Genomic DNA, 18676 nt, shown 5'->3' with positions numbered 1-18676 from the left:
AAATATGTCAATCATTATTTGAATATGTCAGTAACCTGCTGTATAAAAGTGATAATGCCGGTGTTTGGAGGACATATCGGTACAACACCATGCCAATATATCCTCCAAACACTGGCTTCTCTGGCATTATCGCTTATCCTCCAAGTCACTTATCCTCCAAGTGATAAGAAGAATGTTTTGTAACATTATATAATCTTCAAATGAATGCTTTCCTCTAGTTTTGTTTGTTTTCTTTCCACAAAAAAAAAGAAGGAAAGTTTTGGTCATTTATTTTCAACTGACTGCTCCGAGACCCAGAAACTGACCACATGACGCTTTATTCATCTTGACAACAAATAAATGACGTTTGATTTTGTATATGACTGTTTTAAGACAATTGACAACAGTGTTTGTATAAAGCCTGTGTTGTGCATTATGGTATTAGTATTATTTTGTACTTTCAGGTGGTACTTCGATGGTAGACAATGCACAATGTATTTTTCTTATATTGCCTCTGGTAAAAATCCAAGAGCTACCCCAAACAGATAATACATGGTTTTGCAAATACAATCATCATAGAATATAATTATTTACATCTTAAAATATATATGCTGAACAATCGGGTACGAAACATTGCAATAATTCCACTAAATATCCACATAATATGTATATACTAGATTTTATACTTTCCACTTAGAAAAGGACCATTCATTTTTCATTTTTGTGCGTGGGAATAAGAAATTAACACAAGTGGACCATTCTTTAATCAGGAGCCTGTGAGAGGTACTTGAATAAAGTTTACTGCTTTTAGCAAAGCTAGCTAACGCCACAGAATTTCAACTGTTTACTCATGTCTGGTTTGTAGCTAGTTTGTGTTTGTGAGAATCCCCTCCCATTCACAATAATGGACTAAAATAAGTTATGTCTACTCTATGTAAAGCGGTGGTGTAAAGTACTTAAGTAAAAATACTTTAAAGTACGACTTATGTCGTTTTTTGTGTATCCGTACTCTACTATTAATATTTTTGACAACTTTTACTTCACTACATTCCTAAGAAAATAATGTACTTTTCACTACATACATTTTCCCTGACACCCTAAAGTACTCGTAACATTTTGAATGATTAGCAGGACAGGAAATTTGTCAAATTAACGCACTTATCAAGAGAACATCCCTGGTCATCCCTACGGCCTCTAATCTGGCTCTCTAAACACACGTGCTTCATTTGTGTGTTGGAGCCCCTGGCTAGCCGTAAAAAAAATAAAAATGGTGCCATCTGATTTGCTTAATATAAGGAATTGTAAATGATTTATACTTTTACTTTTGATACTTCAGTATATTTAAAACCAAATACTTTTAGACTTTTACTCAAGTAGTATTTTACAGGGTGACTTTCACTTTTACTTGAGTCATTTTCTATGAAGGTGTCTTTACTTTTACGCAAGTATGACAATTGGATACTTTTTCCACCACTAATGTAAAGACATTGAAACGGACTCTCTGCCATGCATTTCAAATGTTGATTTATTTTACTCCTCTGTTCTGACAGTGAAGGACAGAGCAGTTCCTCAACCTGCTGCACTAGGGCTCATATGTTAGGTAGTATTCCAGTTCTCCCTCGTCCCTGCTCTTCCATGCGGCCCACCTCACCTCCAAGGCATTCCCTATCCGACCTGACCGCTACGCCAGCCTGCCGTTTCTTCTGCCTGACAGTGACGGATGGCCCGGAGTGTCAGGAGGGGAGTGCTGCAGTGAACAGCAGCCGTCTCCAAGAGAAACTTAGACTCATCGGTCCTGGCCCAGGGGCAGCTCTGTGTGTACACAGTTTTTACACCTGGACAAATACCCAGGACCGCCAGGAAAAGCAGCCCACCTCCACCCATCCCACCCCTTCTCTAGCCCCTCTATCATCAACCCACCTGGAGCACCCCCGGCTGCCTGACCACTCCTCAGAGTTCATTGAGTATGGATCTACCTACTTCAACATGATATAGGTTCTCCCCTTAGAGCAAGTTCGGTTTACTATTGAAGAGTTATCGAATAAAATAAAATGTGGAAAATGACAGAACATTCTGGATTTGCAATATAGAAATGAAAGAAATTATACTTGTGCACTGCATAAACATGTGGGGAATTCTCATTGGGCGAGAATAGTGTCTATCTACCCCAGTGACCAATGAGACAACGACCTTGACCAGCGCTTTGTGACAACGGCATTGTGACAGAAATAAAATGACAATTAAAGGAAGAGAAAAAAAAAGGTTTTAACTCACAACCAATATGTCTGTTTATAAGAGCAATGTAAAAAATAATTTACATGAACATTAAATATAACTTAAAAAAGTATAACACTCTCAATAAATAGTTCTACTATTTACACCATTGCTAAGAGACGCACAAATCACTAAATACCAACATATAGAAGCAGCAAACATTACAGGCATGAGGTACAGCGAAGGTATGCTGTGGTGGCTTACAGTAGAGAGGCGATGTTCTTGTATACAAAACATCACATCTGAAACTTCATTTCATAACATCCTGGCTTTATGGCTTTGGAACAGTACCTTGCCCAGTACAGAGACCACATCAGAAGACTAAAGCCAGACCATACATCATGGGCTGTGTACATGTTGACACAGAAGCAGTCACATTCTGTAAAGACTGTCATATCCCTTTCTCGGAGAGTCACTGTTTCTGGTCTCCGGACTGTGTAATGACATTGATGAGGATGACGACACAAGACAGTGGCGAAGACAGGAGCTGTAGTTAAGTGAAAGAAAGGGGGGTGAAAGAGATGACAGATCTATAATGTTTGTCCAGTTTGAGGGAAGGGAGGGTCCAATGGCAAGATAACCCTTGGGTTAGTCTATGGATGGCTTTTTAGAAATCCTGTGAGAGTGTTGGCAGATGATGATAATCCACAGTACGGTTGTTGGCTTTGTGTAGTGCTGTTGAATCTCTCCCTACTAGTAATATCTCTAATGAAAGCAGCAGTATTTGGAGTATTATTTCATACCATTTGATTATATCAACATAACACAGTTCAATTTACCAGGGATATATATTGTATAAAGTGTTAAATGCACAATTGTCGAAGCTGATGTAGGCTATATAACAATGAATGTAGTCTCCACAGTTCCTTCACTCAGGTTAATAAAGTCTTTAAATTCTGTAACTTTCTAGAGTCCCTTTTTTTGGGGTAGTTTCTTCATTTAGTTATCCGTTCTCCATGGTTCCATGGTTTCCACGCCACAATTTGCATCAAATACATAAGATGGTGCATTACACAAACCATGGAGAAAAAAAATTCTAAGTTTGTCTCCTAACCAGGAGGAACACAAAATACATTAATGCTTTCATATCATGTATAATGTTTCAAAACGTGTACATCTGACTTTTTTATATTTCAACCTACATTTGAAAAAATGGCGCAAGTCCCAGGTTATATAGCCTTGATACAATAATATCGTAATCATATGATAATGGATACGGGTGGGAATACAACGATGCTAATCACAGGAAAGCTAATAGTAATAGCATAGGAGTGTCAAATGACAAAAACATCATACACTTTTTCAAATCACCTTTCTGACAATAGCAGCTTCTAAACGTTTTGACATATATTTTTCTTCTTAAAAGGCAACCTAAAAGTGCAGTAACTGAGGTAAATAATACAAATACTGATGAAATATTACGACATTTTGTAAAAATGTAACATAAATGAGAAAATTTAACAGGAGAACAATTGTAAAGTTGTCTTTTTTCACCTCTACGGGCGTAAAAAAGCAGTATTACACTGAAAATGTCATATTTACATTGTACATTTGACGTTGAAATGTCTCCCTACTTTACTGTGTGACGTGGTATTGTCCTACTATCTCTCTACTCTGTCTGTATCTATGGTGACCAGTGATTGGTCAGAACTGAAAGGTGTATGGGAATATTCTGGAATGCCTTATAGCAGCCTATGTTGAGGAGTCAAAGGGACCATCCCATTGGTCCATACCGGATGAGAGCGTTTAGGGCTCTATTCAAGGGCTCTAAGCGTTACAGATTGTGCGCTAGAAAAATGTAAAGGTTATTTCCGATTGAGTCGATATATGCAGCGTTTACAGTGAATGCAGTCTCCGCTAACGCGAGAACAAATGCCTTTACATTTCAATCAAGCTGTGACGCTGAACTTCCGAGACATGGACTGAATACAGCCCTAAGGCTGCGTTTAGACAGGCAGCCCAAATTCTGATATTTTCTTCACTAATTGGTCTTTTTCAGAGCTGATGTGAAAAGACCTGATGTGATCGGTCAATTAATGAAAAAAAGATCAGAATTGGGCTGCCTGTGTGAACACAGCCTAAGAGGAATACACAGGGTTGTATACATTTATGACCAGATAGCCCAGGGATGGCTGAAACATGGAGCAGCAGCCTGTGGACCTTAAGCCAAGCAGCCTTCATGACAATATGCTGATGAGGAGGACTCAGTTATACAGGTGTGTGTGTGAGTGTATCTGTATTTGCACATTTTGTTTATGGGCTATGAAAGGTGTGTCTATTTGAAGTAAAGGTTGTTGTGTGGTTAATGGGGGGATAGGTACAAAAGTCACACTAGTAGTGCCAGGGATGGCACCTCCAGCACTAATGCAGGTAAGAAAAGGCCAAGCTGGGCTACTAAACACATGCAGTCTGTCAAGCCATTGGGCTCAAGAGAAGCCAAGACAATAGTGTCTTAGGCATAAACTGTACTACTACTACTGCTGTTCTAAATGCTACTTGTTGACAACGAATACATCCAGATGTCTATACTAAAATGAGGAAAGCCTCCATGTTGTTTGTATGCGTATGTGCTGTTGAACTAAGCCTATTGAAGTCAAGGCTATACTATGCCACCGGGAACCGTTGGAGGATGTAGTTGGGAATGAACACTGACTACTATTCACCAGGTTCTGTGTTTTCAAGTGTCAATCACATTCTTGAAGTCGTTTTAAATTCAGTATTAAGTATTGCATTCTTGTATCGAGTCAACATTGCTTTTGGTGAGACATTTCTGGTATATTCTCTGATAGACAAATAACCTATTAAGTCTTAGGCCTATTGGACTGCATAAACCAAAAAGGTATAGAAATGGAAATGTGAGGTGTTATGTTTTCTGAGGTTAGACATCAACATTATGAGGCTATTGCAACTGGGGGTTTTTCTCCACTAACCATTTGCAATGTTGCAGGAGTGTTTATTCTCGGTTTGAGTTGAGTGTACTGTACATGCAGATACAAGTGTCCACTAATGCATGGTGTTAGGAGGTAAGCGGTACGGCAGACGGGGCTCCGTCCAACCTCACTGGGTAGTAATAGTATGCAGTTGGTCATATGGCAAAGTAGCAGCAAAAGTAGTAGCAGCAGGAGCAGCCATAATAACAGTTCTTTTTTTTTTTGCATTGCAATATGTCTTCATTGCATGTGATGTCACTTCCTGTAATATGTTAGTCTTCTCTGGTTTGAATCTCTTTATCAATATGGTCGCCTATATCCCCACCAACTCTTTATTTTTCCTATTTCACATCTGTGTAAGAGCAGAGCTTCTAAGCCTGTGATATATGAAGAAGAAGAAAACTCATTTCCATCGAGAGAAGACAGAGCGAACTGACAGCCTGAACCCTGTGCTGTGATATCTCCAGGAATGGCACTCTTACCAGCTCTGGAGCAATACAACATGAGGGCACGTCAAGTGCATTCATACTATCTGTTATTTTGGCAATAGTCCTTCTGTCTGTCATTCAGTGCCACCATTGATGACTTCAGCATACACCCCCCCCCAAAAAAGTAAATAAAGATTCCATATGATATGGATAATGTATCTTTTAGGGGGGGGGGGCCTGAAAGAGAATCATATGAGATTGTACGGTTTTAAATGGACATGGAAGCTGGAACCAAACTAAACAAAAGGCATGCTATCCAGTCTGGGTTTGTTTTGGGGTCATTTTTTATATATATTGTTCATTCCAAAAAATGTTTGTATTTGTGTTTTCTCTTTTTCTCTTGCTGTAGATGTTTTGGTGGTTGGTGACTTTGCAGATTCTTTCCTTTCTTTAAGAAATGGGTTTTCCCTTAGCCTATCTAGTCTGGTCTGTTCATCTTTCCCAATGTGGAGAAGTCGGAGGCAGGTGTCTGTTAGGGGGGTGCAGTATGGGTGGAGAGCTACTCCTGTAAAGCAGCATGTAGAGGAGGTTAGGGGGAGGAAGGGGACAGCGGGTCACCTTCGGTCCCAGTCCAGGTGTGGGTGGTTTTGGGGTGAGGGTTTGGGTGGGGTGGGGGGGGGCAAGAAGGGAGTGTCACCCCAGGGAGTGGACGTGCTCTTCTTTCCTGTTCTCTGCAGCTTTGGGGTCTCGGCAGGCACAGTCTTCCCGTATGTCACAGGACATGGGGAACGGGATTACCTGGCAGGGACACACAGAGACACATACAATGTTAAATCTAAGCACAAAAACAAAGACAATTAAATGTCTATGAATAATGCTTGGGTGTTATAGGATTTGTACATACGTAGTGTTAATGATTTCTATAGTATTATTGTACTAGTATAATAGTTCAGGAGGACTGTGGCTCTGTAGGAGTGCTGATACATTCCTAAAGAACACTGGTAATAGTGTCAGATGCCTCAGCGTCCTCTCCACTAGCGGGAAACGCCGCTTGACAAACACGAGCCAACTGCTGCCAGCCAATCCCGTCGCGGTATGTGGTGGAGTACTACGAGTGTTGTGAAGTGTCAATTCTCCATGAAGTGACGAGTGCCCAGAAACACATTCAAAATAGACCCGGCCTACCATAGGCCTCTGCCAGTGTGTAGAGTTTGACGTCACAGGCGAACATCGCCGGTGCGTCAGTGGCACCAACTGCTGCTGTGTTGCCTCTCCAAGGGCCTGCTTCAGCTGTTTGGGTACACACAATGCATCCCCAGTCGCCCTTCCCCCCGCGGCTTATCAGAAGGATGTGGGTGTGTTGCTTGTTTCTCGTTTTCGTATTAGGGTTCTAAGTGGGGGCTTTGACAGAAGGGCCAGAGCAGTGACGGTAGAGAAATATTGGCTACCGCAACAAATAAAGCAGCAATGGGGGAACAAATAAACTGAGTCATTAGGAAATACTAGGCCTATAAGCTAGCACAATCAGGAAGGCTGTTGGCTGGCATGGGATGACTTCAGACTTCAGCAGTCAGTCTCATCCTCCAATTATCTGAAAATGGAATTGTTTGTTGTTACGGCAACACACTGTACAACTAAACCGTGACTACGGGAATAACATCAAGTTCACTAAGTCATGGGCCAACACAAGTAGCTTATTTATTGGCTGGTAAGAAAGACATACAGTATAGAACAGTACAGCAAAGAATGGCAAATGGGCAAGATTCTGCAGAACATCATTGGACAGAGGATCCCTCGAGAGTCAAAACTTTCCCCTATGGCCTCCAATGTCGTGGTAAACCTGGATGGTATATACAGTATAGTAGAGAACATACATCCAGGGAAGCCCACCAATAGCCTGTCTGGGACTCAAGGCCTTCAGGGGCATGGGGTTTGTAGAGTAAACATTGGGGCACTGGGGCTGAAAGAGGGAGAGTGCACCAGTGGCTGAGGCACGATGATGCATTTCCGTCTTTGAAATGGAGCATTAAACCAAGTTGTTTGTGAGAGGGATTTCCTAATGGACGAGGGTTGGGCGGCCAACACCAGGCTCTTCTGAGAAAACGGGCCCTCCATGTGATGACTTTACAAGCACAGGCCGGACACACTTCAGAAACAGCTGTCAATCGCATGAACAGGGTTTACTCTGTGCCTCTTTAGATCCAGGCATGAGGCAAAAAAAACACCGCTCCAATTCCTCCTCCCTTTTCTCTCTCACGTTCCTTCATACCCTGTTCTGCTGTCTGCTTCACACTTTCTCTCTCTTCCTCCTGTCTCTCCCTCTCTGTCAGTTTAGCCCCCATTCTCCCTCTACTTGCTCCCTCCCACCCCACCCAATCCCTCTCTCCCACAATCCTATCAACACACCCTTTTTACTCCCTCCCTCTCCCTCTGTGTGAGGATTTCTCTATCTGGTCAAATTTGATATGGGTTCCTATGACCTTGACCTCCAGGGTGGCTGGACCAGCTGCCACATCTGGCCCTGATCAGGGATCTCAGAGGGTGGCTGGAACGGGGGCTGAGTGGGGGCCAGGGGCCCCGTGGAAGTCCCAGGAAGACACCCACAGAAACATGAAAGCCCCTGTGAAAGAGCAGGCACATCAGACCCCATGACCCCCACCTCCAAAAACAGACTAGAATCATGCCAGGCCCCACCTATGTGCGTGTCAGTCTATGCTCAGGGGAGGGAAGTGTTTGAGGGGTAGGGAGGCTGTGGAGGAGAAGGACTACTCTCAAACTTGTGTGCACAAACACACACAAATCTAATTTTACACACACACACACACACACACACACACACACACACACACAATTAACAAAAACAAACCCTGTTCATTAGGTAACACATTCAATTGATGACAAAATATATATAACATATCAACTTGGTGGTTCGAGCCTTAAATGCTGATTGGCTGACAGCCGAAGTATATCAGACCATATACCACAGGTATGACAAAACATTTATTTTTACTGCTGTAATTACATTGGTAACCAGTTTATAATAGGAATAAGGCACCTTGGAGGTTTGTGGTATATGGTCAATATACCAGTGCTAAGGGCTGTGTCTAGGCACTCTGCGGTGCGTTGTGCTTAAGAACAGCCCTTAGACATGGTATATTGGCCATATACCACACATCCTCAGTCCATATTGCTTAAATATGTATCATTATATAAGCTACATTTTTCCTGTCAGTTCTAAGTGGCTCATCTAGAAATCGTGAAAAAGGGAATCTCACATCTGAAATCAAACTTTGTTTTGGTATTTAAACACATTGAGTGTAATGATCACCTCTCTGTATCATTATTATCCACATAACCTCAACTCCTATGAACACAGGCAAGCTGATAAAACAAACCAGCACTAATTGTGTTATTCCAATGAGAACCGCTGGTGATCACTCTTCACTACACAGAGATACATGTTGTTATAACAACAAACACAGGCGAGATGGATAGAGAGTGGGAGAAAGGGGAAGGGAGAATGTATACATGGAAGAGGGAGAGAGTGGCGAGAGCATGAAAGACCGAAAGGGAGAGATAAAGAGAGAAAGAGAGTGCATACAAGTGAGGGAATTAGCAAGAGAGGAGAGAGCAAGAGAAATAAAGAGAAATAATGAATGAATGAAAGAGAAAGAAAGAAAGACATATCCAATGAGAGAGAGAGAGAAGAGCAGGTTTTGACTTCGCTAGCGCCCGGCAATCGACGTGAGGAAACAGCCAAGGCTCCTAAACCTGCTGGGAGCATGTTTCGCCTGGAGAGTTACTATCTTTACTCAGCTGTGGAGAAACCCCATCCTCCCCCATCCTCCCACCTCCTCCCCCTCCTCCCCCTCCTCCCACCTCCCCCTCCTCCCCATTCTCCCCCATCCTCCCCCATTCTCCCACCTCCTCCCCCATCCTCCCACCTCCTCCCCCATCCTCCCACCTCCTCCCCCATCCTCCCACCTCCCCATCCCCCCATCCTCCCACCTCCTCCCCATCCTCCCACCTCCTCCCCCCATCCTCCCCATCCTCCCACCTCCTCCCCCCATCCTCCCATCCTCCCACCTCCTCCCCCATCCTCCCACCTCCCCCCCATCCTCCCATCCTCCCACCTCCTCCCCCATCCTCCCCCATCCTCCCACTTCCTCCCCCATCCTCCCACCTCCTCCCCCATCCTCCCACCTCCTCCCCCTTCCTCCCCCATCCTCCCACCTCCCAGAAGCTTGTTTTGTTCAACAATCCCCTCCATACCTCCATCCTACTCTCCCCCACTCCTGGTCCATACCATGCCTCCTCTCTTCCCCCTTTAAGACCAGTATTAAAGGAAACTATTTGGAAGGCCTGAGCTGCTCGTTTAGGGATGGGCTTTTATTGCTGTAAACATTGCGTGGCAGCAAAGGCATACGTTGATAATTAAGTCTTATAAAAAGAAGGCAGGTACGGAACCAACACTTAATGCTTGCCGACCAGAATTGGCATTAAGTGTTGGTTCCGTACCTGCTGGGCCCTGGCCCTGGGCCCCCGCCATTGCTTCTCTTCCCTTAATTGCCTTGGCAGGGTCTTGGCACAGGGAGCCGAAGTCAAACTCGGTTGCCCTCAGACATTTAAAAATAAGAGCTGTTGATGCAGCACACTCTCTACATGCAGTTAGCCAATATACGCTGTGACCGCAGGGAAACTGAATGGGGCATGATAGGGCTGGATGCCCAAGGACTTGAGAGCACAAGATGGTTTAATCAAAGACACTTCAGTGATGCTCAGAGCTTCCATTGAGAAAGAAACTGACAGCAGTCTATCTCTTCTGAGCAATGGTTCACAATAGAAATGCCCAAGAAGTTGTGTTCTATGCAATCATGTAATTTCCCAGAATGATCCGTTTCCAGGTTTCGAGGCATCCAGAGTAAGGGGCACCGTGGAACCTTGTGTAGTTGCAGCCTAGCCCCAAACAAGGTGAGACACATAGGAAGGACCAGTATGGATGGGCTGGCCTTTTAATTGCCTGAATTGCATATTTTTTTCCACTATCCTGCTTGGTGAATGTAAATCACAGGAGGCTGCTGAGGGGAGGACGGCTCAAAATAACGGTGTGAATGGCATGAATGGAATGGTATCAAACACATGGAAACCATTTGATGAGTTTGATAACATTCCATTGATTCTGTTTCAGCCATTACTCTGAGCCTGTCAGCTGCCTGTGGTGTACATACACAGCTCACTTTGACACAGTAATGAATGTCCATCATCTGATTCTCAGATGAGTAAATAGCTATGCCAATAAATAACGGATATATACACTTTTTCCTATTCAGGTGCATCGTCGGGTGTGAAAGGAAAATCCCCCCCAAGCCAACAAACATTAAACGTTTTCTGCCCTCTCCACACTTCTAAGGTCATCGATTCAATCACTACTGCTTGATATAAACTGAACAACCTTGATAGGATTATAGAAGAGATGCAGAATCCCGAACAATAACACTGCACTGTGTGGTAATTGGTTGAACTCTTTGCCTTTAAGATCTGAGAGTGTCATTTCCATGGGAAACAATAGACCGTGTATGAAAACCCCAAAGTACTAAGAGAAAACATATGTCGGTTGTTTTTGCTCAAATTGACTCAGTCATGACCTTTTTGTAAAGGTGTGATGTGTCAGTCTAAATTGGTGTTTGTTTGAGTAGAAATGTAGCAGAGCGACAAAACAGGTCATTCATTTTCACGGAACGAACCTCACCTGGTCTGACATATTTATTTAGCTGCATTTTTTTCTCTCTTTAATTTGGTGTATCAACATTTTCGTTAAACTTCAAAAGGTATGTCTGTTTGAAGTTTCTCCCTGGTGGAACTTGTAGAAGTTAGAGTAAATGTAAACACGGCAACAGTCACTAGTAGCGATGTCTAGAGAAAAACACGGGCTGCAAAGTGCATGTTTGGGAGAGGAGCAAAACGCCCTGTCTCAGTGAATAAACCAATGGAATGGTAGAGTTCTATGAAACTGGAAGGAGACAAACAGAGCAATAATGACACAGGGAAAACAAGGCCATATTATGGAAGAATATGGGTCATGGAGGAAATGAAAAGGTGTAGGCGTGGGGTGGGGGAGCTCCAAAAAGGTCATTTAAGTCACCAAAGTGGCACAGTCCACAATGCAAAAACAAACAGCCACAGTATGATTGTGGAGGAGGGAGGGTTGCTTTGACTGGTGGCTCCCATTTCCCAAGAAGGAATTCCTTCTATGGGGTTCTGGGAGAACCGTAAAGGGCCAAGCCAGGCAGGCAGAGAGGCAGGCAGGCAGTCTCAGCCATACCCTCCCTTCATCCCTCTTCCCTCCCCTTCTCCCCCTTTGCCTGCCAACAGCTTGAAGTCATTAGGGGGGATCCTGTGGTGACCTTTTGTGCAGCCTGCCTCGCACCTTCAAAGTCCCTGATCAGAATAATACACAGCAAGTCATCCAGAACTCCTTAATATGCAAATCTCCAGGAGAAAGAAAGAAAGAAGGGGGAAAGAGAAAAGTGGAGATAAGGAACAAAAACAAACACGGGGTGGCGGGGAAGTACTTTAGCCCCTCCCCCTTCATCTCTCTTTCGGTTATTGCGCTCACACGAAAGAACAGAAAAGAATGGGGGGAAATTAAGCTGGAAGGTTTTGCCTGGAGGAGAGAAGGAGGGGGAGAAGTGGAGGAGGGGGTGTTCTGATGTTATCTTCAGTAAGCTGGCAGGGCTTTCTTATCATGTGCTGTGTCACAGCGCTAGGAACAACAACCCTGAGTAGGATTCCAGCTGAGTCACTGCCCCCACAGGCACAACAAGTTGTGGTGGTAAATACTGGTGGCATGATACTGTGTCACTCTGTCTGTGTGTGTGTGTGTCACTCTGTGTGTGTGTGTGTGTGTGTGTGTGTGTGTGTGTGTGTGTGTGTGTGTGTGTGTGTGTGTGTGTGTGTGTGTGTGTGTGTGTGTGTGTGTGTGTGTGTGTGTGTGTGTGTGTGTGTGTGTGTGTGTGTGTGTGTGTGTGTGTGTGTGTGTGTGTGTGTGGTGTGTGTGCATGTGTGCGTGCGCATGTGTGTGTGTGTGTGGTGTGTGCGTGCCCGTGCGTGTGGTTTCCAGAGCCTTTCCGGGGACTCTCTCTATTACCACAGTGTGGTTTGCAAGACTCTTCAATACCATACTGCTCACTTTATCACTCTCTGTGTGTGGTGTTCCCTTTAGAGCACTGAAATAAACCATGGCGGTAAGGTGGCATGTCCAAAGGAATAACAGAGAAAGTAGAGGTCGTGTGGAGAGAGTTTCCCTTGACCTCTGACAGACACAGAATAGTCAGACCAGCACAACAATCCCAGCCAGCTCACTAAGTAATACAAACACCCTTTTGTGAATGTATGGGGGGGGGGGATTATCATTCAGTTGATCCAATGGGGTCTCTACACTAACCTGAGTGCTTGAGTGACAGGACCTAGATACATGGGGTTGAAATCTCTGTTCTTACTAAGACAGTCTATATTCCCAGCACCTATATTCACACTGGTAGCCTACATCTAGCAGGCCTGAATGGGTCCTGGGTCCCTATTTGACTATCACTGGTCCAGACAAAACAAAGCTACATCTAACAGACCTGAAGGGATGGAATCTCTGCCTGTGGCTGAAACAACAACACTAACTTCCCACAAGGAGAAAAACAGTGTGTGACTGACTGTGCCTGTGTGTCACCAGTGAGTGGGCAGAATGGACAGAGACTGTCGTAAAAAGAGGTCTGAGAGTTATTTGTCATTGTCTGTGTCATGTTGTTTTGTTTTTGAGTGCTTACGCAAGCCTTTGGGCTGGTGGCCATGTGTTCCTTTAAGAAAATGAGAATCAGGTGAAAGTGAAGTTAAGTGTTCTGTTGCTGTTTTGGCTGGGGTGACCAGACGGAGGAGAGTGAGCTCTGCCTCGCAGGAACACCAACCACATCTTGAAGGCTAAAACAACTAAAGCTACACGTCTACAAGCTCTAAACAACAACAACAGTCCCTCTGCATGAAATAAATATGTGCAGTACTTTTCAAAGGCAACACCATTTAGGTCCGGACTGTTTTCACAAAGTCAGATGAGGGAATAAAATGTCTTTATAGTCTTTATAGAGTCTTTATACTGGATTTGGATGCCACATGTTCTATTTCATGACATTCTTGATAAGAAATTAGAACACTTCCCTTGTTTCATGACATTCTTGATAAGAAATTAGAACACTTCCCATGTTTCATGACATTCTTGATAAGAAATTAGAACACTTCCCATGTTTCATGCCTCTCACATCTCACATTCACGTCAGACCCATTTCTCCTCCATATATTTCCTTCTCATTTCTTTAACTCTGGTAACCTCTTTAGCCATTCGCTCATGGCAGCCGATAAATCAAATTATGATCAGTTATTTCAGAGCAATTTTCTCTATCTTTCCCAAATCCTAACCATTTCCAGGGAAGTCACTTTTGAAATACCAGATGAAGTGTTTGCTTCAAAGGCTGAATGCCTGGGAGTAGCGCCTGGCTTTGGGGCTTGAGCCCAGGTGATCCTCTTATCATTGCGGCTCAGCGGAAATGGCCACCGTTCAGAGACACGCTCCTAGAGATGGACCCAATCCTCTGTCTGTCTGTCTGTCTGTCTGTCTGTCTGTCTGTCTGTCTGTCTGTCTGTCTGTCTGTCTGTCTGTCTGTCTGTCTGTCTGTCTGTCTGTCTGTCTGTCTGTCTGTCTGTCTGTCTGTCTGCGTGTCTGTCTGCGTGTCTGCATCTGGTATTCGTTATCCAAGGACACTAACCGCAAAGCCTCAATATTATGCAGCTCAGAATTGTTTGTAGGACTTTTTTTTAATCACAGGTACTGTGCATTGGGAAACTATTCAGACCCCTTGACTTTTTCCACATTTTGTTACATTACAGCCTTATTCTAAAATTGATTTTAAAAAACGTTTTTTTTATACAGTGGGGCAAAAAGTATTTAGTCAGCCACCAATTGTGCAAGTCCTCCCACTTAAAAAGATGAGAGAGGCCTGTAATTTTCATCATAGGTACACTTCAACTATGACAGACAAAATTAGAAAAAAAATCCAGAAAATCACAGTGTAGGATTTTTTATGAATTTATTTGCAAATTATGGTGGAAAATAAGTATTTGGTCACCTACAAACAAGTAAGATTTCTGGCTCTCACAGACCTGTAACTTCTTCTTTAAGAGGCTCCTCTGTCCTCCACTCGTTACCTGTATTAATGGCACCTGTTTGAACTTGTTATCAGTATAAAAGACACCTGTCCACAACCTCAAACAGTCACACTCCAAACTCCACTATGGCCAAGACCAAAGAGCTGTCAAAGGACACCAGAAACAAAATTGTAGACCTGCACCAGGCTGGGAAGACTGAATCTGCAATAGGTAAGCAGCTTGGTTTGAAGAAATCAACTGTGGGAGCAATTATTAGGAAATGGAAGACATACAAGACCACTGATAATCTCCCTCGATCTGGGGCTCCACGCAAGATCTCACCCCGTGGGGTCAAAATGATCACAAGAACGGTGAGCAAAAATCCCAGAACCACACAGGGGGACCTAGTGAATGACCTGCAGAGAGCTGGGACCAAAGTAACAAAGCCTACCATCAGTAACACACTACGCCGCCAGGGACTCAAATCATGCAGTGCCAGACGTGTCCCCATGCTTAAGCCAGTACATGTCCAGGCCCGTCTGAAGTTTGCTAGAGAGCATTTGGATGATCCAGAAGAAGATTGGGAGAATTTCATATGGTCAGATGAAACCAAAATATAACTTTTTGGTAAAAACTCAACTCGTCGTGTTTGGAGGACAAAGAATGCCAAGTTGCATCCAAAGAACACCATACCTACTGTGAAGCATGGGGGTGGAAACATCATGCTTTGGGGCTGTTTTTCTGCAAAGGGACCAGGACGACTGATCCGTGTAAAGGAAATAATGAATGGGGCCATGCATCGTGAGATTTTGAGTGAAAACCTCCTTCCATCAGCAAGGGCATTGAAGATAAAATGTGGCTGGGACTTTCAGCATGACAATGATCCCAAACACACCGCCCGGGCAACGAAGGAGTGGCTTCGTAAGAAGAATTTCAAGGTCCTGGAGTGGCCTAGCCAGTCTCAAGATCTCAACCCAATTTCTAGTCATGAAATCTATGCAGCGTACTCAATCACTTTGTATAGCTACTGTTTACAGGCCTCCTGGGCCATATATAGCGTTCCTCATTGAGTTCCCTGAATTCCTATCGGACCTTGTAGTCATAGCAGATAATATTCTAATCTTTGGTGACTTTAATATTCACATGGAAAAGTCCACAGACCCACTCCAAAAGGCTTTCGGAGCCATCATCGACTCAGTGGGTTTTGTCCAACATGTCTCTGGACCCACTCACTGTCACAGTCATACTCTGGACTTAGTTTTGTCCCATGGAATAAATGTTGTGGATCTTAATGTTTTTCCTCATAATCCTGGACTATCGGACCACCATTTTATTACGTTTGCAATTGCAACAAATAATCTGCTCAGACCCCAACCAAGGAACATCAAAAGTCGTGCTATAAATTCACAGACAACACAAAGATTCCTCAGATTCCCTCTGTCTACCCAAGGACGCCAGAGGACAAAAATCAGTTAACCACCTAACTGAGGAACTCAATTTAACCTTGCGCAATACCCTAGATGCAGTTGCACCCCTAAAAACATTTCTCATAAGAAACTAGCTCCCTGGTACACAGAAAATACCCGAGCTCTGAAGCAAGCTTCCAGAAAATTGGAACGGAAATGGCGCCACACCAAACTGGAAGTCTTCCGACTAGCTTGGAAAGACAGTACCGTGCAGTACCGAAGAGCCCTTACTGCTGCTCGATCATCCTATTTTTCTAACTTAATTGAGGAAAATAAGAACAATCCGAAATTCCTTTTTGATACTGTCGCAAAGCTAACTAAAAAGCAACATTCCCCAAGAGAGGATGGCTTTCACTTCAGCAGTGAGAAATTCATGAACTTCTTTGAGGAAAAGATCCTGATTATTAGAAAGCAAATTACGGACTCCTCTTTAAATCTGTGTATTCCTTCAAAGCTCCTGAGTCTGCACAACTCTGCCAGGACCTAGGATCAAGAGAGACGCGCAAGTGTTTTAGTACTATATCTCTTGACACAATGATGAAAATAATCATGGCCTCTAAACCTTCAAGCTGCATACTGGACCCTATTCCAACTAAACTACTGAAAGAGCTGCTTCCTGTGCTTGGCCCTCCTATGTTGAACATAATAAACAGCTCTCTATCCATGTGTACCAAACTCACTAAAAGTGGCAGTAATAAAGCCTCTCTTGAAAAAGCCAAACCTTGACCCAGAAAATATAAAAACTATCGGCCTATATCGAATCTTCCATTCCTCTCAAAAATTTTAGAAAAGGCTGTTGCGCAGCAACTCACTGCCTTCCTGAAGACAAACAATGTATACGAAATGCTTCAGTCTGGTTTTAGACCCCATCATAGCACTGAGACTGCACTTGTGAAGGTGGTAAATGACCTTTTAATGGCATCAGACCGAGGCTCTGCATCTGTCCTCGTGCTCCTAGACCTTAGTGCTGCTTTTGATACCATCGATCACCACATTCTTTCGGAGAGATTGGAAACCCAAATTGGTCTACACGGACAAGTTCTGGCCTGGTTTAGATCTTATCTGTCGGAAAGATATCAGTTTGTCTCTGCGAATGGTTTGTCCTCTGACAAATCAACTGTAAATTTCGGTGTTCCTCAAGGTTCCGTTTTAGGACCACTATTGTTTTCACAATATATTTTACCTCTTGGGGATGTCATTTGAAAACATAATGTTAACTTTCACTGCTATGCAGATGACACACAGCTGTACATTTCAATGAAACATGGTGAAGCCCCAAAATTGCCCTCGCTAGAAGCATGTGTTTCAGACATAAGGAAGTGGATGGCTGAAAACTTTCTACTTTTAAACTCGGACAAAACAGAGGTGCTTGTTCTAGGTCCCAAGAAACAAAGATATCTTCTGTTGAATCTGACAATTAATCTTAATGGTTGTACAGTCGTCTCAAATAAAACTGTGAAGGACCTCGGCGTTACTCTGGACCCTGATCTCTCTTTTGAAGAACATATCAAGACCATTTCAAGGACAGCTTTTTTCCATCTACGTAACATTGCAAAAATCAAAAACTTTCTGTCCAAAAATGATGCAGAAAAATTAATCCATGCTTTTGTCACTTCTAGGTTAGACTACTGCAATGCTCTACTTTCTGGCTACCCGGATAAAGCACTGAATAAACTTCAGTTAGTGCTAAATACGGCTGCTAGAATCCTGACTAGAACCAAAAAATGTGATCATATTACTCCAGTGCTAGCCACCCTACACTGGCTTCCTGTCAAAGCAAGGGCTGATTTCAAGGTTTTACTGCTAACCTACAAAGCATTACATGGGCTTGCTCCTACCTATCTCTCTGATTTGGTCCTACCGTACATACCTACACGTACGCTACGGTCACAAGACGCAGGCCTCCTAATTGTCCCTGGAATTTATAAGCAAACAGCTGGAGGCAGGGCTTTCACCTATAGAGCTCCATTTTTATGGAACGGTCTGCCTACCCATGCCAGAGACGCAAACTCGGTCTCAACCTTTAAGTCTTTACTGAAGACTCATCTCTTCAGTGGGTAATATGATTGAGTGTAGTCTGGCCCAGGAGTCGGAAGGTGAACGGAAAGGCTCTGGAGCAACGAACCGCCCTTGCTGTCTCTATCTGGCCGGTTCCCCTCTTTCCACTGGGATTCTCTGCCTCTAACCCTATTACAGGGGCTGAGTCACTGGCTTACTGGGGCTCTCTCATACCGTCCCTGGGAGAGGTGCGTCACTGATGTGATCATCCTGTCTGGGTTGCCCCCCCCCCCTTGGGTTGTGCCGTGGCGGAGATCTTTGTGGGCTATACTCAGCCTTGTCTCAGGATGGTAAGTTGGTGGTTGAAGATATCCCTCTAGTGGTGTGGGGGCTGTGCTTTGGCAAAGTGGGTGGG

General features: G+C 43.8%; 1 protein-coding gene across 3 annotated transcripts in view; it reads right to left on the bottom strand.

The window, feature by feature from the left end:
- Positions 1-1358: 1358 nt before the first annotated feature.
- LOC112233499 (pappalysin-1) overlaps positions 1359-18676 on the bottom strand; it is a 126484-nt gene continuing 109166 nt past the window's right edge. For all 3 annotated transcript variants that reach the window (XM_042311198.1, XM_042311199.1, XM_042311200.1), the window contains exon 22: positions 1359-6409. In XM_042311198.1, the coding sequence (XP_042167132.1) occupies positions 6305-6409 (105 nt within the window). In that variant the 3' untranslated portion in view covers positions 1359-6304. The remainder of the gene's footprint in view (positions 6410-18676) is intronic.

Source organism: Oncorhynchus tshawytscha, linkage group LG33, assembly GCF_018296145.1.
Source record: "Oncorhynchus tshawytscha isolate Ot180627B linkage group LG33, Otsh_v2.0, whole genome shotgun sequence".
NCBI classification, from domain to species: Eukaryota; Metazoa; Chordata; class Actinopteri; order Salmoniformes; family Salmonidae; genus Oncorhynchus; species Oncorhynchus tshawytscha.
Note: the sequence above shows the minus strand (reverse complement) of the source record. Positions and strands in the feature narration are given on the sequence as shown.